Source organism: Gymnoscopelus microlampas (assembly GCF_963454915.1).
Source record: "Gymnoscopelus microlampas genome assembly, chromosome: 7".
Classification (NCBI taxonomy): domain Eukaryota; kingdom Metazoa; phylum Chordata; class Actinopteri; order Myctophiformes; family Myctophidae; genus Gymnoscopelus; species Gymnoscopelus microlampas.
Window position 1 is genome coordinate 4669994 of NC_139944.1, and position 22099 is coordinate 4692092.

The 22099-nt window shown below is 42.5% G+C and overlaps 1 protein-coding gene across 1 annotated transcript in view; it reads left to right on the forward strand.

Moving 5' to 3' along the window:
* Positions 1 to 19542, forward strand: part of iqsec1b (IQ motif and Sec7 domain ArfGEF 1b) — a 30570-nt gene extending 11028 nt beyond the window's left edge. Inside the window, exons 5-15 of the mRNA XM_084063488.1 lie at positions 1739 to 1900; positions 3459 to 3581; positions 5906 to 6072; positions 6896 to 7035; positions 9043 to 9072; positions 10614 to 10739; positions 11705 to 11804; positions 12239 to 12400; positions 12907 to 13095; positions 16210 to 16259; positions 18750 to 19542. Coding sequence (XP_083919614.1) covers positions 1739 to 1900; positions 3459 to 3581; positions 5906 to 6072; positions 6896 to 7035; positions 9043 to 9072; positions 10614 to 10739; positions 11705 to 11804; positions 12239 to 12400; positions 12907 to 13095; positions 16210 to 16259; positions 18750 to 19319 — 1819 coding nt within the window. The 3' untranslated portion in view covers positions 19320 to 19542. The remainder of the gene's footprint in view (positions 1 to 1738; positions 1901 to 3458; positions 3582 to 5905; positions 6073 to 6895; positions 7036 to 9042; positions 9073 to 10613; positions 10740 to 11704; positions 11805 to 12238; positions 12401 to 12906; positions 13096 to 16209; positions 16260 to 18749) is intronic.
* The last annotated feature ends 2557 nt before the right edge of the window (positions 19543 to 22099 follow it).

Consider the following 22099-nt stretch of genomic DNA (forward strand, 5'->3'; position numbering starts at 1 on the left):
AGACAAAACCACGGAAAGGTATTCACATTTTAACTTGCTCTTTCATCATAGAAACAAGTGGGCTTATAACCAAAACGATCCATGTTCTCTGGGAGAAGTGGTGTTAGTGTTCCGTGTAGAAATATTGTTAGTGGGAATGAAAACATAGTCGCACCACCGGAAGTGAAAGGCTGAAGGCAGACCAAAACCCCGGTTTCCTTGCGCACGGGTGCTACGTCGACTTCCTCCCAGAGCCAAGTGAGATAGTAAAAAACAGCAGAGGGCGCTGTTTTTCCTTTTCATTTGGCGACGGGTTCCCAGATTGCTGTATGAGTGATCCTGGCTGAAACGGGGAGGCAGTGCTATGAGAATAGGATGGGTGTTATGTGTGATCGTGCTTTACGGACTCTCATTAGGATCCTCCTGGCAGCGCTGTTCTGGATGTTGCAGCTTCTGAAATACTCTTGCCAGGAATCCCAATGAAGAGTGCATTGCAGTAGTCCAGTCTAGAGGAGATAGAGGAGATAAAGGCATGGGATCGGGATCACTTGAACATTTCAAAAGCTTTCGTGGCTCACCTATCTGGACCAGAGACCCCCCCGTGCGCATTTCCAGAGCATGTCTATTTTAATGGTCAATCGATCGATTGTGTTCCAACTTGGATCAATGGAGCTAACATAGTATACTTTAAGTTCTTGTCACTGGTGGGTGGGTTCCTGACGTGTCCACACCTCCTGTCTAAGCACAGAGTGAGTAGACAAAATTATATTAGACATTATTATAATGAGCGTTGGTGAGGACCAATTATATAACAAAAATGGGCTATTTTCACTACTTCTTAAAAAAGATACTTTTGGAATTGTTTTTAACACATTGGGTGCCTGATTTTTTTCATAACAACTTACCGTGGGTGCCAGCATTCTCCCCATTGCTGTTTAAAGCTCTAGACTCCACGACGAGCAAATCCACGTTAAAAAAAGCATCCATTCATGTAGCGCGATGACCCTGGCTATATCCTGGAACGATAACATTTCACTCGCGAGTTACAACGGGGGGGGTTCGCGCGTGACCGGTTTTCCTCACCGGAAACAGATTCGGAGATATAGGCGTTTTAAAGAAGGAAATAGACAGGAAGTGGATGGGGATCCGGTTTTCGGTTTCCGGTGATCTATCTGGCCTATCCTTCTCAGGATCACAATGGGTACTGCCAGAGCTGCTCTAGCCCCTCCCGTGCGGAAAAAAACAAAAAGACACCAAAACCGTTTTAATACGGTTTTGGCACTCCGAGTAAGTTTTTGCACCTTTTGCAAAACCGCATAAATACGGTTTTGGCACCCCATGTGTTAATTGATGAAATGTTGTGATTTTTTTTATATATATATGTACAGTATAGGCCTATTGTTTTTAAATAGGGAACGAAAAGAGAGTTTACTCGTGAGCGATAAAAATTGGTCCTCGACCCAAACATGGGTCCGGGCCCACTGTTTGGGAAACAGTGCTTTAAGAGAACCACAAAGCGGACTAGAACCGTAGTAGTACGGTTCACTTCAGAGAGTTATTTTCGTGTCTTCTTCCCATAGTACATGTACAATTGCTGAGTCGTGGTCTGAGTTCACTTCAGGGTCTGAAAGGCTCCAAGTGTGAAAATGTTTTGTCGAAATGTGCTATACAAATGACTCTGTCTCTCTCTGTCTCTCTCTGTCTCTCTCTCTCTCTCTCTCTCTCTCTCTCTGTCTCTCTCTCTCTCTCTCATATCCAGGAAACCAGAGAAAGGCGTCCAGTATCTGATCGAGCGGAACTTCGTTCCGGACACGCCCGTGGGCGTGGCACACTTCCTGCTGCAGAGGAAGGGTCTGAGCAGGCAGATGATTGGAGAGTTCCTGGGCAACCGGCAGAAGCAATTCAACAGAGACGTACTGGAGTGAGTTCATAATAATAATAATAGTAGGCGCTATGTCCTCCCGGTGGGAGAGAAATTAATTTGCATAACGACTAATTTTGATTTTTTTTTTTCAATAAAAAATAAAAATGACATAAAAGCTGTATGTGAACTCCCATTCAAACGAGTCATTACAACGCCGATACGCAACAATGCTTGGACTCTGTTTACAGACAAGTCACAGCATTTTTATAGTCATTGGAAAGTGAATGAATGAATCACAAAGCAACGCGTCATGAGACATCTGAGTGTCTTTACGTGATCTAAACGGCACCAAGTACCCTGCGCTGCCTGGTTGGAGCCATGCTGTGAGTCAGTGATTCCATTGGAAGCACACCTGGCTCTACAGACCGCAGAGATAGAGAGGAGAGAAAGGCTCCATGTGGAGAGACTGTGTAAAGAGCTTTAAATGGCTCCGTGTGGTTTAAATCCCTGAACACGTGAGAGAGCTCATCTGCACTGCAGTAACCTCACACCAACTATACAGCCTCTTACTGTAAGACCTGTAACCAAGCCTGTCTGGGATTGGCTGAGCCGTAACCAAGCCTGTCTGGGATTGGTAGAGCCATGACCAAGCATATCAGAGACGCCCCCTCCCTCCCTACCTTCAAAAATTGTAAATGTAATATATTACTGTTATTTCCTTATTGCATTGTTGCTGATTGCTGTTTTGATTGTTCAAGCACTTTATAACTTTGTTTAAATAAGTGCTATACAAATAAAGTTTTATTATTATTACAATTATATAAAACCGCTCTGAAAACCCACCTGTTCAGAATTGAAGTTGGTAATTTTTTGGAGGTGCTACGTCCTCCCGGTGGGTGCTCCTCACTGGCAGGTGAGGTGAACACACAGGAATGTGTGTGGAGAGGAATCAGTTGGGGAGAAATAATAATTAAAAAAATGGCTTGACTGTATGAAAGTATACTAATACAAAACTGTGTGTGAGAGACAATGGTATTTATATAGCGCCTTCTTCCAAGGCGCTTTACAATGAGTGTGCATAACATTCACCCATTCACACACACATTTATACACCGATGGCGGAGGAAACCATGGAAGGCACCAACCTCATCGGGTGCAATTAGGGGTTCAGTGTCTTGGTCAAGGACACTTCGACACTAACTCTGGGGGAGCCTGGGATCGAACTGGGAACCTTCCGGTTCCCAAGTGGCCGCTCTACCTCCTGAGTCACTGCCGCCCCCCACAGAGACTGCACAGGTCAAAGTGGTTTGTCTGTGTAATGTGTACACATGCATGTGCGTGTGTGTGTGTGTGTGTGTGTGTGTGTGTGTGTGTGTGTGTGTGTGTTTATGTTGGCCCTGGTGTGTGTATACTACCTTGTCTGTGCAGATTTGTATTCTGCAGTTGTATTTGACATACTGACCTCTGTGTGTGTGTGTGTGTGTGTGTGTGTGTGTGTGTGTGTGTGTGTGTGTGTGCGTGCGTGCGTGCGTGCGTGCGTGCGTGCGTGCGTGCGTGCGTGCGTGCGTGCGTACGTGCGTGTGCGTGTGTGCGTGTGCGTACTGTGTGTGTCCAGTTGTGTAGTAGATGAGATGGACTTCTCAGCCATGGAGCTGGACGAGGCTCTCAGGAAGTTCCAGGCTCACATCAGGGTGCAGGGAGAGGCTCAGAAGGTGGAGAGACTCATCGAGGCCTACAGGTGACGATTGATATGCTTTAATTCACTGTTTCCCACGACCCATGTGTCAAATGCTTCAGTCATACAGGTCAAAGGAAGCACTACAAATGATCCGGGGTTAAGGCGGATGTAGCGCCTTACACACACTACACATTATTTATGATAATATTAATACTTAGAGGCAGTGGTGGAAAAAGTACTCAATTGCTTTACTTGAGTAAAAGTACTGATACTGCAATGTAGAAGTACTCTGTTAAGTAAAAGTCCGGAATTCAAAATGTACTTGAGTAAAAGTGCAAAAGTATTGGCATCAAAATGTACTTAAAGTACCAAAAGTAAAAGTACTAAAATGTTTGAAAATAGCAGATCTACAAGCTCACAACGCGTCGCGATGCGACGCGTTGTGAGCTTGTAGATCGGCTATTTTCAAATAGATTATGTATAAAATAGGGCTGAAGTGGTTAATGTATGTTTTATCTTGTAATAATTTATATCTGAAAAGTAACTAGTAACTAAAGTTGTCAAATAAATGTAGTGGAGTAAAAGTACAATATTTGGATCTGAAATGTAGTGGAGTAGAAGTAAAAGTATTGGAAATTGGAAATACTCGAGTAAAGTACAAATACCTCAAAATTGTACTTAAGTAAATGTACTTAGTTACTTTCCACCACTGCTTAGAGGTAGGACCCATGCACACGTATACCAAAAAACAAAAGCACTTTACACTGTGATGATGTGCGACTGTTACTTTACTGTAGCTTTTAGCACTAGATTTTTACAGTGTTTCTATATTCTACTGACTCTTTTCAGTATAGATTTTCTTTCAAGGCTCCATAAATAAACCCTGGCTGTGTGATGAGAAGGTTATTATTCTCCCTAAAGGTGTTTTTTGTCCTTATAAACACCACCAGACTCCAGTTTTTAGAGGTAAGATACGGGTCACATGAGGCAATGTCACGTCCTGATCCAAAACAAAACGTACTGGGAAATGATGTCCCCCTTCAGGGCCTGGGACACCGTTTGTGTCAGTTTTTGAATGTCTCCTCTCCACACCTAGAAAAAGCACTTCAGTGGTAGTGGTGGACAATACATTTGCTTGAGTACTGTTGGCACTTAAAGGGATATTTCACTTTCAAACATGTTTGGGGTCATTTTAACGTTTACTCAGGCTTTTGTGAGCACCACAGACCGTTTTTAAGTTTGCTTGATTCAGTATTTAGATATTTGATCTTCATTTTAACAGACACGCCTCCTTCCCATACAAACCCATTGTAACTTCAAACTCCATTTTAACCATGTTACATTAATTGAAAAAAAAACATATTTTTTTAATCACTTTTTTTCATTTATTTTTCATAATTATTTTGCGGAAAAAATAAATAAATGGAAAAAGTAATTGAAAAACCACGGTCTCCTCACACATTAGAAGGACGATATCAATCACCAGAACCAAGGAAGGGTGTTTTCAATTAATCTATCATGGTTAAAATGGAGTTTGAATACAATGGGTTTGTATAGGAAGGAGGCGTGTCTGTAATATCAAATTATCTAAATACTGAATCAAGCAACTTAAAAACTGTCTGGGGTGTTCACAAAAGCCCATAGACGTCAACATTACCCCAAACATGTTTGAAAGTGAAATATACCTTTAAGCACATTTTTTAATAGGCCCTATTTGTTTTTTTTTGTTTTTGTTTATTGCAAGCTGATGACGTTACATTTCAAAGAGAAATATTGTACTTTTGACTCCACTACATTTCTAGGAAGGGACTCTTGTGACAAAAACTCGCAAAAATGAATTAACTACTTAAGTCCTATTTCAAATAGAGTGAAAATGACCGATCTACAAGCTCACAATGTGAGCTTGTTAGATCTGCTATTTTCACAATTTCTGAAATGTCTGACCATTTCTGACACTTTCTGAAAATGTACTTTGTAATTTCCACTTTTGAATACTTGAGTACTGCTTCACTGTACAGAAATAATGTGCTTTTAATTCCCTTTCAGGGACACTGTTTGTGTCCCTTATATTTAATAAACCAGAAAAAGCACTTCAGTGTAAAGAAACAATGTGCTTTGATCAGGCGTTAGTCAAAGAGATAACAACACCAGTGTACCCTCTTTTAACCACTTAAACCATATTTGACCGGGGTCCCCCGGGGCTCTGTACTAGGACCTTCATGTGTTCGTGTTTTTGTTTCTTAGATTAGAATTTCAGCCCCTTCATACCCTCTGTTTCTCAAGTTAACTGGGGTTCTGAAACTATAGCACCTGGCTTGAGAAGGTCTTGCTCAGTCTCCAAAATGAACCGTGTGTCCGTATCTCCATTCTCCCCCTGCGTGCAGCCAGCGGTACTGCATCTGCAACCCCGGAGTGGTGCGGCAGTTCAGAAACCCAGACACCATCTTCATCCTGGCATTCGCTATCATCCTCCTCAACACGGACATGTACAGCCCCAACGTCAAGCCGGAGAGGAAGATGAAGCTGGATGACTTTGTCAAGAACCTGAGAGGTACCTGAGTGTGTTCTCGTCTCTAAACCAATACCACACTTTTTAACCTGAGTGTCATTGTTACTAAACCAATACTTTGTCAAGAACCTCAGAGGTACCTGAATGTTGTTCTTGTTACTAAACCAGGGGTCTTCAACAGGGGGTCCTCAGAGCTACTATAGGGGGTCCGCAAAATCTTTGTGTGATAGGATTTAGTTTTTTTACATTAACCACTTGAACCCTAGAATTCCTTTTCTGAGGGGAACATTAGCCGAAAATAGCAGATCTATAAGAGGCTATAGGTGTAGAGGGAAAAAAGAGCAGACTAAGTAAATCTGAAACACAATTTTATACAATATAGAGTAGGGGGTCCCTGCTTCATCTCTCTCTCAGCTAGGGGGTCCTTGGCCTGAAAACGTTGAAGATCCCTGTATTAAACCAATACTTTGTCAAGAACCTCAGAGGTACCTGAATGTTGTTCTTGCTACTAAACCAGTGGGTAGTAGGCAGCGGCCCTCTGTCAGTAGGCCAAGGAAGACGGGCCATGAATATTTTACACATATTGTCATGTTTTTAAATAGATTTCCTAGTTTGTTAAACCACTTAAACCCTGTATACTTAGCTGACTGGAATCCCCCAGGGTTATGTACTAGGCCCTCTACTTTTTTCCTCTCTACGCTAAATAATCTATTCTTGTGCTCACAGGATATTTTCGCCGAATGTTTGCCCCAGAATAGGGACGTTAGGGTTCAAGTTGTTAACAATAGAGCCACGCAAAGCGAGTGCGAAGATTATGGTAATGATCTGTCTGTCTGTCTGTCTATCTGTCTGTCTGTCCTGTCAGGTGTGGACGACGGGGAGGACATTCCCAGGGAGATGTTAACAGGAATATACGAGCGGATTCGGAGGCGGGAGCTGAAGACCAACGAGGACCATGTGTCCCAAGTGCAGAAAGTAGAGAAACTCATCGTGGGGAAGAAACCGGTGAGCTGACCTTTGACCCTTGTGGTGAAACAATGGTGGAAGAAGTCCTCAGATTGTATACTTTGAGATTTCTGAAAAACGTCTATCTTTGATTCAAAACAATGTTTTCATCATGTTGCTATATATTGTTGTGGTCATGTAGAAACATTGTATTTCCAAAACCGTTCCTTTTTTAAATTATTTTAAAAACGATTTAAAATAGTGAAAATAGCCGATCTACAAGCACACAACGCCTCACATCGCGAGGAGCTGTGTGCTTGTAGATCTGCTATTTTCACTACTTTTGTGCAACTCTCATGTATGATGAAGTAGGACTTTAACAAACAAAAAAACATACAAATATGAAACTTAGAGATACAAGGTCTCTGCCCGACAGTAACGATATATACTAAAATGACACAGATGCTTTCCCGGATTGAAAGTTGTAACAAAGTGTAACGTAACAATCTTTCCAGGTCTAAATGGGTATCAATACCACAATGTGGACAGTACAAAATGATTTGCATAAAAATACTTACAGCGCTAAATGTAAAGGCACTCATTATGCAGAATCATGAATTGAATTTATTCTATTTTTTTTTTTCAATACATAGTATGAGCGAAATAATTGAAAAAAAAAAAACTTTATTTTCACAAAAAAATAATTAATGACCAATCTTTGTAGAAAGAGTTCATACACTCTCAAGCCCTGGAATAATCAGTCACTGGACTATTTTTGAAGAGGGGGATGTGGAAGAATTCAGATATTGACAGGACAGAGGCAGAGGAGAAAACGGTACAATCAGCTGGGACAGTGTGGACGGGCCATCAAGGCCACTGTGACCTCAGGTCAGATATCATTGTTGTCGGGACAGAAACCTCTTATCTCCATATTTTTGTGTTTTTTCGTAAATGCACGCTCTACTTGATCTCACTACAGCGTCACACAAAAGCATCAAAAGTAGCAGATCTGCAAGCTCGAAAGGCGTCGCTTCGCTCCACGTTTCGAGCTTGTAGATCTGCTACTTTTGATGTTTTTGAATTTGAATCCCGAAAAGTCACACTTTTGAACATATGAGGTTTCCACCCGACAGAGACAATGTCTTTTTGAGAGGCAAGCAGGCCAAACTGAGGGGCTCCACAGTGGCCATGGCCATCATGGCCTCCATGAAATTCCTGTCCTGGTTGACATGTTACAGTATGAGACAGTCCTTTAAACGTGATGGAGCGTCCTTGCAGCATGAAGCAAGTCAATCCATCATGAGCACAGACCTTCATGCTGGAGGAGTTTAACACCGTGACCTGGCTGACATGATGAGTCTTAATGAGAAATGACTTGATCTGAGCAGCAACCTGACATTTTGCAATATTTGCCCCGCAGCCATGAGGTCCATGGATATTTTGCCCCTATTAATAATAATAAACTTTATTTGTATAGCACCTTTCATGACATGAAATGCAGCTCAAAGTGCTTTACAGAGCAAAATGACTTAGAAAAGATAAAAAAACAAACAAACAAAAATAACTGAAAATAGCTAAATGTTTTTTTATGAGCGCATCACATTTTTGCATCGCAATTCTCAACGCGTACTGTTCTTTTTTTTTAACCTTTTTTTTTACATTTTCAAAAATGACAGCCCTACCACAAACTGGTTAAACTTAAATCTATTTGTTTGCCTCTCCAACCGGCGGCGTTTACTCTGAATCATTTGATTCCATTCATCTCACTATAGCTCCACCTCAGAGCTACTACAGAGATGAGTCAGCACAACATCCAGTCTAGAGGATTCTAAACTGTTTCATTCTCCGCAAGATGAATGCAGATGTTACACTTTGCTGAGTGGATAAAAAAACAAAACATTCTGCACGAAGGACACAACAGAGACCATCACACCCCAGTCTTATTTACTGTTTACTGCGGCGTGTGCAATGTTTGCTTCCTTTTGGTTTGTACTGTTATACTGCACAACAATTGTGCTGTATTCTGTTCTGTAGTAACTTTATTCTTTTGCTCTTGTACCTCCTTAGATCGGCTCTCTGCACCACGGCCTGGGATGTGTAAGTATCCTTAAGTATTTCTTGATTAATATCCAGTCTGAATAACTGTACAGAGATCTACAGTTTTAGTGCTAAATCCTAGAAGTAGGATTTGTGATGGCTGATGGGTAGGGGCAAGGTCACTTGGCCTTTTGGTGTTCTGAGGGCACAAAGGTCACATGCCAGGGCAGCAAGGCCAGCAAATAAAACAATGATTTGAAGTCACTGTGGCCTCCGGGCAGTTCATTTGATGAGGGGCAGAAGGCCACGCTAGAGCTGTGTTTCCCAAACAGTGGGTCGAGGACCCATTTTATGGTTCGCAAATAAAAATCCCTTTTTTTTGTTGTATTTCCTACATTTTGATTTTAATTATTATTATTTCAAAGGATTTTCACATGTTTTCCCCAAAACATCACAAACAACAGCTTATCCTGTTGAGCAAAACTATATTAATATCATATCATATCATATTTTCTTTTAAAGGACCACACCCAATTTTCAACCTATCTTCATATAATTGGTCCTCACTAATGCTCATTATAAGATGGCACCCTTTTTGTCTACTACAGTAACTGTGTCTCAGAGGAGGGCTGTGGACAGTTCAGAAACTCACCTACCAGTGACATCATCATGAGGTTTGGTCATTTAGGACCAATTATATGAAGATAGGTTGAAAATGGGTGACGTTGTCCTTTAAGAACAGTACTTGCGTACATGTGCTTAGTTACTTTACACCACTATTAAAGACGGACTGCACTCCTATTATAAGTAGAGTGGTGCTCAGACAAAGCACACTGTAGTTGCTACAATATCTGCATGGAGCTCGTATTGAATTTTTACTAAGGTTGCAGCTATTTCTGTACCAATGCCCTGAGAGCCTCCCTGTGCTCTCACGGTGACATCACTTGAATGTCAAACAGAGGAGCGTAGACAGTCTGCCAAACGTTCACTGACACTGCAGTCCATAAAAAGACATTTGCTTTGCTTTGTCTTCACCGTCTGAATATTGAATTGCTTCATGTGGATAAGTTGACCAAACACAATATTCAGTCGCATGGTGTGTTGTTATAATAACTCACCGTATGAATCATCTAGGACAGTGATGTGATGTTATGATAGCTTACTATATGCGTCATCTAAGATAGTGATAATAACTCAATATATGAATCATTTAAGGCTTAAAGCGGTTCTCAAACTTTTTAGCTCGAGACCCAAACGAAAGAACGATGTCTCTCCGTGACCCCAAACTAGTGAAAATAGCAGATCTACAAGCTCACACCACGTTGTGATGGACGTGTTGTGACCTTTTAAAAAAAAAGTTTGATCTTTCTTTCTAATCTAATCTTTAAGAACCACTGAAAAAAGGGCAAAAAAATATATATTGGCGACTTTAAATTGAGAAATGATAAATAAATCATTTATATGAGATATTAAATTCAAGTGTGTGTGTGTGTGTGTGTGTGTGTGTGTGTGTGTGTGTGTGTGTGTGTGTGTGTGTGTGTGTGTGTGTGTGTGTGTGTGTGTGTGTGTGTGTGTGTGTGCACGCGCGTGCGTGCGTGCAGGTATTATCGCTCCCCCACCGGAGGCTGGTGTGTTACTGCAGGCTGTTTGAAGTGCCAGACCCCAACAAGCCTCAGAAGCTGGGGGTCCACCAGAGAGAGATCTTCCTGTTCAACGACCTGCTGGTGGTACGTACCTTACTCTACCACAGCGTTTCTCCTGCTGGTGGTACGTACCTTACTCTACCACAGCGTTTCTCCTGCTGGTGGTACGTACCTTACTCTACCACAGCGTTTCTCCTGCTGGTGGTACGTACCTTACTCTACCACAGCGTTTCTCCTGCTGGTGGTACGTACCTTACTCTACCACAGCGTTTCTCCAAGCACTGTTTCCCAAAACAGTTGGTCAGGACTCATTTTTGTGTCCTCCTGAAGAAGTTATTCACAGGGGTGACCTGAGCCAAACAGTTTTGAGATCTGGAAGGGTTGGGATCTTGACATTTTTGAAAATAACAGATCTACAAGCTCACAATGTGTCAAATTGATCTGCTATTTTAACCCATTGAGACCTGAAGCCGATTCTACATGTCTCCTAAATCTCAACAGTTTTCTGAAAAACGTATGTTTCTATATCAGTGGTGCTCAATCTTTTTCATGTCAAGGACCCCCAAAATTATATGTATTTTGCCGCGGACCCCCATCAAAATATTTTGTTCCAGGGACCAAGCAAGCAAAGATTTGAGTTAAAAATGTTCGCTTTAAAAATAGATACAGTATATTCAAAGATTTGCACACATTTTCAAGATTTTTCAAAAATAGCAGATCTACAAGCTCGTAGTGCGGCACTCGGTGCCGCACTATGAGCTTGTAGATCTGCTATTTTTGAATAGCCCAAAGTGTAAAATAATGCTTTTTTAGCTCAAATCTAAACATTCCAGGTCTTAATGGGTTAAAATAGCCGATGTACTGTATATGCAGTGGGTTAAAGTTATTAAACTGAAGCAAGCCCAAATAAGCAACGTCACTTTAAACACAAGCAAAAGGAAAAAAGCAACCCGCAACTGCCAATATTTACAAGCGCCTTTACAGGAAAACAAGTCCAAAGTCGCTTATAACAAGCAGACTTGGCAACACTGACATTGTTTCTCCCACAGGTCACCAAGATCTTCCAGAAGAAGAAGAATTCTGTGACGTACAGTTTCCGACAGTCCTTCTCGCTTTACGGCATGCAAGTTCTGCTCTTTGAAAACCAGTGTAAGTTCCACTTTACGTGTGTGTGTGTGTGTGTGTGTGTGTGTGTGTGTGTGTGTGCGTGTGCGTGTGTGTGTGCGTGTGCGTGTGCACGTGTGTACGTGTGTTCGGTGAACTACATTTGTATAGTATCTATTAGAAACAAGAAGGGATACAAGAAGAGGTGAGTGCTAGGGGGTGAGATGGAGTCTGAAGAGGTGAGTGCTAGGGAGGGAGTTGGAGTCTGAAGAGGTGAATGCTAGGGGGTGAGATGATAGATGGATTAGATACCTTTATTGATCCCGCAGGGGGAATATTCAGGCGCCAGAGGCAGGAGTTTAAAGAGATAATTCTTCAGATAATGGCAAAAAGTACAGTTCCAGAACAACCATAGTGGGTTACTGTATGTCCATTCTGTGTGGGACATGAAGTCATATACTTTATGCATTATTCTTCAGATTATCCCAACGGAGTGCGCCTGACGTCGGCCGTGCCCGGAGCTGATGTCAAAGTGCTCATCAACTTCAACGCTCCCAACCCCCAAGACCGCAAGAAATTCACAGAAGACCTGCGAGAATCCGTCTCAGAAATCCAGGAGATGGAGAAATATCGCATTGAGTGTAAGAGAAGAATTGGATTGATTGATTGATTGATTGGTTGATTTACTTGTGCAAAACCTCTTATAAAGAGGCTGTCTGTCTGGGTGAATTGGGAATTGGCATTAACAACTAAATGGGAGAAAATGTTAAGATTCATAAAATGAAAATGCTGAATTCAACACAACGTGTGTATGTGGCATTTGACTCACCGACTCTACTTTGATATCCATCACGTGGGAACCCCCACATCAAATATAAATGTGTATATCCTAGTCTAGTTGTCTACTACGAAACATGTCGACTAGTTATAAGTAGTTATAACAGACGACTACAAGTCAACTATTAGTCGACTAGTTGGTGAAACCCCTAGTCAGCAGTGGGGGAATTGGGAATTGGCATAATACATACATTGGCAAAATAAAGGCCAAATTCGTGTTTGTGGCATTCACTCATCAACCCGTCTGCTTTGGTATTTGACGTTTTGTTATCACAAAATCACCCGTGTACGTGTGTTGTCTCGTGCGCAGCGGAGCTGGAGAAGCAGAAGGGCGTGGTGGTGAGAGGCAGCATCATGTCCCAGCATGGCTCCGGGCTGAAGAAAGACCCGACGGGCAACGGACAGCTGAGCCGCGCCAGCCTGGACGACAGCTACGCCATCGGAGAGGGTCTGAAGAGGAGTGCGCTGAGCAGCTCGCTGCGGGACCTCTCAGACGCAGGTACGCTCAAGAGATATGGTCGTCTGGAACCCTGCCTTCCTAAGCAGATAGATGCCTTAGAGACTCACTAGCTGAAATACGAATTAAATGTCCTCAGTGATAAATTAATCCATTTGTAACTCTGAAAGTCTACTGATGTAACTGAATGGACCGTTACGGGTTCATTGGTTTACGTTGGTAGACTTTCAGAGTTACATTAAGGGGCCGTGTCCACATAGAACGCCTTTTGAGTTGACAGCACCAGTCCTCCATGTATTTCTATGGTAAAGTTGCGCTGGTGCACTCCTCTTTCCAGCGCTTACCATCGCGATGCAGCGCTCCCAACGTCCAGTGTTTTTTTTGGTGGAGCGCCGGTCATTTCATCCTCCTGATTGTAATGTGACAACCCGACGTTGAATCATTACCACAACCATGAGAAGTCCATGTTTACATTGTTTCAGCTAAGCTATTCATGCTAATAATACAGGACGTTTGAGCAGTGAGCACCTCAATGGATGATAGGACTATGGACATGATATCCACACTGTGTGTGAGCACTATGGACATCATATCCACACTGTGTGTGAGCACTATGGACATCATATCCACACTGTGTGTGAGCGCTATGTGTGAGCGCTATGGACATGATATCCACACTGTGTGAGTGCTATGGACATGATATCCACTGTGTGTGAGTGCTATGGACATGCTATCCACACTGTGTGAGTGCTATGGACATGATATCCACACTGTGTGTGAGCGCTATGGACATGATATCCACTGTGTGTGAGTGCTATGGACATGATATCCACACTGTGTGTGAGCGCTATGGACATGATATCCACTGTGTGTGAGTGCTATGGACATGATATCCACACTGTGTGTGAGTGCTATTGACATGATATCCACACTGTGTGTGAGCGCTATGGACATGATATCCAAAGCATTCCTCAGCTCTAAAGGCGTTCTCTGTGGACAACATGGCCCCTAACACTCAGGATTGTATAGTTTAGATGGTAGATGTGACCTGGATGCTGGCATGATACGACATTTCTCATGAAGTAAGAAAGAGGGTTGCACTCATAAAAAGGATCCATTCACTTGTTCTGTAAAATGACATACAATGGAAGATTAACTTATCTTAATGATAACCGTGTACTAGGCAGTGTGTGAGCGAGGTGGAATACAAACAACTTGTTTAACAACGTATCTCATGGACATTTTGTTTTCATCATTCTAGCAGGTATGAAGTGAAAGTACACCGCTCCTGTCGCACTGTTCTATTTGGGGTTGTAAGCCACTGCAACTAAAGCCCCTTGCACACAGAGTCAGATTTTGTTCACACACGAGAAGGACATCAACAAATTTAAAACAAGACACGCTTCACCGTGGCTTCTCGCAATTTTAGTGGCTGCAACGATGTGTTATTTTGATTGGTTGAGTGGTTGACCACTGAAAAATGGTATCGGCCTCTTTGTGCAAGGGCCAGATGATAGCCTGGCTCTGAGTGAAGGCATCCTCAGTGTAATGTTTCTATAAAATATTGAAGAAACCAAGGTTCTTTTAAAACAACGTCTTTATTTATGCATCGTAGCAGCTCTCTATTGTGGAGTTGGTGTCTCATTCTGCTGACTCAATACCAGTGTAGCGTTCAGACAAATCCACAATACAGAGAAAGTCAAACAAAAAAGTCTTGTTAAAAAGTTGAAGCTCTATAGTGTGATAGTAATAATTGCTATGGAGTGTTTGTTCAGTAACATGGGGTCTTCCTGTCTCTCTCTTATAAACAGAAAATACATTTTTCAGGTGGGTTACAAATGTAATCCAATCAGGAGAGAGAACCCCACAAAGATATCAACCTTGTGTTCCATTTATAATTTCTTTGGGTTCATCTACTCGTTTATTTTATCACTTTCAATTTCACTTGTTTATCCTGTATCGTGTATGTATTGGATAAAATTGATATCCAGAAAATGTATTTTATTTTTACTAAAGAGCGCGAGAGACTGGGAGACCCCCGTCACTGAACAAACACTCTATATTAGCAATTGTGATTACAATCAGTATTTAGAGCTATTTAACAATTATTTTAACAAAGAATATCACTTACACAACCTTTAACTAAAAGGGTGTTTTAGTTAAAGGTTGAGGTGTTTACCAATGGCTCCAGGTCTAATTTAATCAAGGTTATTGGTTCATAGTCCTGCTTTATCAACACGGGAACTCTGTGGGTCACTGCCATCGATTAGGGTGAGACTAGCGCGCCTTGGTGAGAGGAATTAAAGTTGTATTGTTGATTCTGGCAGAGACACTGAGCACTTCAGTGCGCTGCAGTCTGAACAGGCTGGTAGCTTCCTAGGAGCCTCAAGGACTTTACCAATGAGACGGTGTCATGCCAGCTGCTCCTCACACTGCATTGTAGACACAACAGTCCTCCTGTCATGTAGACTAGTGGTTACTATAGTGGAGTTGATGGTGTGCTTGGTGGTAGATGATTCTCTCCTTCTCTGCTTCCCATCCCCTGAAGGCTAATTAAAGGCTACAGAACATGTTTTATGAAAATGAATAATAATAAGAAACACTACATTCAAAGGGCTTTTACAAATGTGAGAAATAGAAGCATTGGTTCTCCCCAAATAAATGATTGTGAAATAATCATTAACTTCTGCAAGTCGTACGCTGACGACAGACATTATCCATCCGTTTTTTGGATAATGGGTGAGGTATTTTTTTTTACCCTAAATATATATATTTTTTTTAAGGCAGCCATCATGTTTGTTGTTTGCAGACTACGTGATTGCTGTCTTATAGAGGTGACAGGGAAATAATGCATCTTATGTAGTGTAGGTGTGCATTTAGGTGATGTATAAGTGTATGTCACATGATGAATTTGTGTCAAATTGATTAGCCTTTAAGTGGGAGTGCGAGATGGACTGTACATACAGTACGGTATGGAATGATTGTTGGCTTAGTAGTGCACAACACTAGATGTGTAGATGCCTATAACCGTAGATGTTAGACATGTTGTCTGGTCTGTTTCTTATGACTTAGGTATTAGACATGTTGTCTGATGTGTTTCATATGACGTAGATATTAGACAAAATATCTGATGTGTTTAAACGTGTTCCGCTTCAGGCAAGCGCGGTCGACGCAGCAGTGCAGGATCATTAGACAGCAATATGGAAGTAAGTTCTGTCACCTCTGTGTCTATGGCATGCACAGTAAAATAACATACAAAACATACAGTATAAGGTCTGCCCACTGGCAAAATAAGCTCCACTGTTTATTGCTTGATTCAACGTTGCGATCGATCACACAAGGATCTTAAACGTATGAAGATCCTTGTGTGATTTATACAGTGAATTAAGCAATAAACAACAGTGGGGCTTATTTTACCAGTGTGCTGGCATTATTCTATTTCATGTATTGTTGTTTGTCCTGCACCTGGGCACTTGGATGTGTGTGCACTATATCCATTCTATGCACAGTAAAATCCTCATTGTTCTTTTACATCTGGGTGTGTACAAATGCAATCAAATGGACCTGTAAAGGTTGAGTAAACCACTTAAGCACTATTTTATTCTTTGTTGTAGGACGGTGGCACACAAAAAATAATAATAGTGGTTAAAGGAACACTCCGGCTTTTACTGTGTATGCATTCTGAAAGCTCAAAGCTTTTTCTTTCGTACTTGCTCACTGGTTTTGCTTTGTAGTTTGACTTGCTTGGTGTTGCTTTTGGGGGGGGGGGGGGGGGTATCTGTGCTTGCTTGTGGCTCATTTCTGCTCTGCATGATGGGACCCATGACACTTACACTCCCACCAGGACCCACAGCACTTAACACTTACACCAACCGGGCTCGCAATTCACCTCTGTATAGCTCCATTGTATTAACAACAATAACGTTTCGATCCTACATGGATCTTCTTCAGGTTAAGATGACAGAACATCTATTTATATGCACACGCACACCCATGACACTTAACACTCATATCAGGACCCTTGGGTTTCTTGGGTTTCAGCCCAGATGATACTCAACATAGAACGTATTTTTACTTTGCTAAACTTAAAGGATTAGTTCACACAACAAGAAACTTTGTTTTAATTGTCTGCTCACCTTCATGCAGTTGACAAAGTTGGGGGGGAGGTTAAGCTAGTAGAAAGCAGACATAGTGGAGAGAGACAGAGAGAGAGAGAAAACAGTGGAGAGCGTAGTGGAGTGACATGACATGCAGCAAATGATCTGGCCATCCGGAATTCTCTGATCACAGCATTTTGTGCCTATTTGATATGCCTAACCACTTGGGTTGATATTTGATATGCCTAACCACTTGCGTTGATATGCCTAACCACTTTCGTTGATATGCCTAAACACTTGGGTTGATATGCCTAAACACTTGGGTTGATATGCCTAAACACTTGGGTTGATATGCCTAACCACTTGGGTTGATATGCCTAACCACTTGGGTTGATATGCCTAAACACTTGGGTTGCCCCAAAACATTATTTTGGAATTCTACAAAATAGTCTCCACTGACTTCAGCTGTTTGGGGGAAAGATGTTGTTTTGTTGTCAAACTGGTGTCACTGTGAACAAAGAGATTGTATCTGTTTTCCGGGAAGACACTGGATTTTCATAATCTGAACATTACATCTTGTGGATCTGCACAATGTCAGCTGTGAATAGTGGCTGCTCACATAATTTGCATGTAGCGCATGGCTCTGAAATAGCTGCTTATTTGCTTTATTTTTGTATTGTGTGATACAGTGCTTTTTTTTGTTTGGTTTCTTTGTTGTTGCTTTTTTTTTTTTAGCTTTTGTTTGTTTGTTTCTCTCACTCCAAACCCTACCAATTGTATCGAGTCAGGAGATAGAATTTATAGTGTTCCAATTGCAATTGTGTTAGCTCTTTTGTTTTTTATCATCACTTCCAATTTCACTTGTTTATCCTCTAGTCTAGTCTATCCTGTGTGAGTTCTCTCTCCTGATTGGATACAATTGATATCCCGAACTGAAAATGTATTTTCTGTTCATTATTTTCTTGAAATAAAAAAGAACCACTGCTCTATAGCAATCATTAGTATTGGAATATAAAGCTTTGTAAGACTAATTTTAACACAATAGCATCACTTAGACTTAGAGAGTGTAGAAATGTAACCAAATTACATTTGTACACCGTGGAGTAAAATATATATATTTTTTAAATATATATTAATTTAAATGTAGGGTAAGTGATATTCCTTTGTTAAAATAAGTGCTAAATAGCTCTATATTGTGATAGTAATCATTGCTATAGAGTGTTTGTTCAGTAACAGTGTTGAATAGCTCTTGTGATAGTAATCATTACTATAGAGTGTTTGTTCAGTAACAGTGTTAAATAACTCTATATTGTGATAGTAATCATTACTATAGAGTGTTTGTTCAGTAACAGTGTTAAATAGCTCTATATTGTGATAGTACTAATTGCTATAGAGTGGTTGTTCAGTAACAGGGGTCGCTATGTCTTTCCAGCTCTTTACTAAACAGAAAATGACACTTTCAGGTCGGGATAGCAATTTGAAAATTGGAAGTGATGACACAAATAAATAAGCAGACAAAAATATCACTAAGATTTTAATTGAATTCCAACTTATTTGACCATTGCAGTGTGTACTAATGCCCGTCCTTGTCCCACGCAGGGCTCCATCATTAACAGTCCCCACATGCGGAGGAGAGCGCCCTCCAGCAGAGACTGCCCACCGTCGCAGCGCCACAGCGGCCACTCCCTCACCAGCTCCTCTTCCGCCGGGCGGCTGGGCTCGCTGTTCAGCGGCACCAAGCGGGCCAAGTCCCCCTGCAGCCCCACCTCGCCGCACCCCCACCCGCCGCACCACCCCACCCTCGTCTCGCACTCGCCGCACCCCGCCAACCTGCACCACACGGCCCGGGGGGGCGGCGGGGGCGGCGGCGGCGGCGGGGGGACCCCCGAAACCGACCCCCATTACGTGGGCCAAAACCCCCCTCCGTACCACCACCATCACCACTACCACCCGCCGGCCCACCTCCAGCACCCGCCGCACCAGTACCACCCCCCGTCCTCCTCCTCCTCCTCCCACGGGGGGGGCCACGGCCCGCCTCACTCGCAACATCTGCCCTCCACGCACCACCACGGACCCCCGCAGGCGGCCCCCATCTCCCCGACGCCCGGCGGCGGCGGTGGCGGCGGCAGCGCCAAGCCTAAACACAGCGGCATCAGCACCGTGGTGTGAGGCTGTGTGCACGCACGCACGCACGCACACACACACACACACACACACACACACACACACACACACACACACACACACACACACACACACACACACACACACACACACACACACACAGGACAGAACTGGATGTTTCAGGGAAAAGGGGGGAGTATCGTGTCGTTCCCGGGAGGAGGGGGGAAATCACTTTTTCATGAGCGCAACACGGTGTGAGGGGGGGGGGGGGGGGGGGGCGGACTGTCAGCCGTTAAAGTGTCTTGCTCAGGGACACTTCGACGCGTAGAATTGGACGGGCGAGCCGAGGCGAGGGTCGAACCGGAGACTTTTAATGATTACCAGACAGGCTTTTCCGCCCCGTCGGGCTACGGTCGGTCGCCCTCCGCTCGGTGGTTCTGGACGCTGATAATGACAGTCGTACTTTGTCGCACACGGATGGACTCTGCCGCCGGTGCGTCGGCAACGTTACGGCACCCACAGAACAGCGGTTTATAGCACCCATGGCACCGCGGATTCAGCACTAACTGTTTTACAGCCTCATTTGCTGCTCGATGACTCATTTATGCTCTGTCGTAAGAAAGCGCTGCGCGATGAAAGTAGCCTACGTACAAGCTCAGAGTGTAGACTGTAAAAAACGAATGGACGAGGGGAGACGTTTTGAAGACACTATTTCAGCTATCCACCATCTTGGAATTTCCGGTCCCAGAATGGAACCGTAAACAAATGCTATTGGCTGGAAGGGCAGCGAAGGGCGGGTCTTCTCTCAGTAGAAGCCCTAGAAGTATACCTTACTTTATCATGATTTTTTAAAATTAGGGATAATAATTTACAAAAACCCATATCATGGTAATTGAAAGAAGACTTTAAAATAGCGACTGAAAACATAAAGTATTTATGACAATGTTTACTAAGGTAATAAAATCAAGTGTAAAGTCCGGTCAAATACCCATTCAGTTTAATGGCATGAAACGTCTTTTGCAAGCAGCAGGAAGGGGAAATAGTCACACCTTCTAGGCCGTTAATGAGAACAGCAGCGTATTTCCACTTTGGCTTCATCTCCAGCGACTTGCCGCCTGGCTCAGAGCTTGTACGCCGGCTACTTCCGGGCGCATGGCGCTGTCGTGCGAAGAATCACAAACAGGGGCTTCAGTTCGAGGGACTATAGTTTCCACGATGTAAAGAAGAAGAGCCATGGACCGCAGAGCAAGAAGCATGCACAAAGAAGACCACAAATACTGTTTTCATGTTCCCCTAAAGAGAAGACTGGCCACCCTCACGATAGACACGATCAAATTATCTCGCTTTACTAGCGTATCGCAGACGTAAGCAGCGATCTTTGCGTTAATGTCTGCCATGTGTGAGTTTGTCTTTGTACAATGACGTGGCTGACGAACTCAGACAGACATGTAGTCTGTACAAGTATTTAATGGCATAGTACGTAACTTTGCCCTGTGTTTACATGATAAAACAGTGAATGCGTTTTTTTTATGTTTACCAAAAACGTCCCCTTCAACCAAAACAAACAGTGACACCAAAATACAGCGAGAGGGCAGTGTGTGTCTACAGGTAAACACCACTACGCCAGTGGCTGAAGACTGCGGGTATAGAGAGGGAACTGATGGGTAAAAAAATCATTTATTGTTTTGTTATGTACACACACGACAAAGTTACATGCTATGCCTTTAATGTAGCATAATTAGCTCACAGCACACTGTGATACTCTCGGTTAGAAGATCATAAATGTGCCAATTATTGAAGCATTTACTGATTTAGTCACCAACTTTTTGCTTTGTGTAAATTGTGCATATAGTATTTTGTAATATAATGATATTATCAACTGTTATTATTATTATTATTATTATGACAGGAGAAATAAATCAGCCTAAGGCAGTAAAGGCACCAGTACAAAGTCTCAGTATTATACACTTACACATACTAGCGTTGTTTCACTGGTAAGAAACCGATCAAAGTTTTTATCAGCGAGCTGGAATAACTACATGGTTGCCTTTGAATTAAGACAGATTCATATTTCATCGTATGACGACGTCCCTCTCGCCCCAAAATAGCTCCTTGTGGATCCGCTATTTTGGGCGAGCGATGCAGTGTATACAGGTAAAGTGGGCACCTTGGAAGAGTGGGCATGATAAAATTGGCTATTTCTTCCCAAAATGTAAAAACATGAATAATTCTGAAAATGGTCTCAAATAAGGTAAAGTATACATGATTTGAACATGCGCGGTACATCATTATCAGACTTAAATTTCCCCTTCAACTTCTTGTGTATGTCCAAAATGACTGGCTTTACAGGTTTTGTAGCAATTTATAACAATTGTTCAAATATTAGGCTTTAATTGTCAAATGTTCAAGCATGCTCTAATCATGTACAAACTATTTTCCAAAACTTCCTTGCTGCCATCTTCCACTATTCCTGTTACCAACACGGTCACATGATGATTAAGCTGTGGGGGTCTGTGTGGAGGTCCTTCAAAGCCAGTGTAGACGGATGCTCTGGTGGTCCACCACATTTCTCAGTCTGTCTTCCCTGCACTTTGCTGCAGACTTGGCAACAGAGTCAAGTCCCACAAACAAACAATTCATCTGAATGTCTGCTGGTCACTTACGGCTGCCGGTCCGCCATCATTGTTTTTTCCCCCTTCTTTTTACTCTAGAGGCGGATTTAAACATAAGTGACCGTGTTTTATGATAAATACAATTATTATGATATTTTCAACTAGAACAAAAAGACACTTTTCCGTTTCAGTTGAAAAGTCGGTAACACTTTA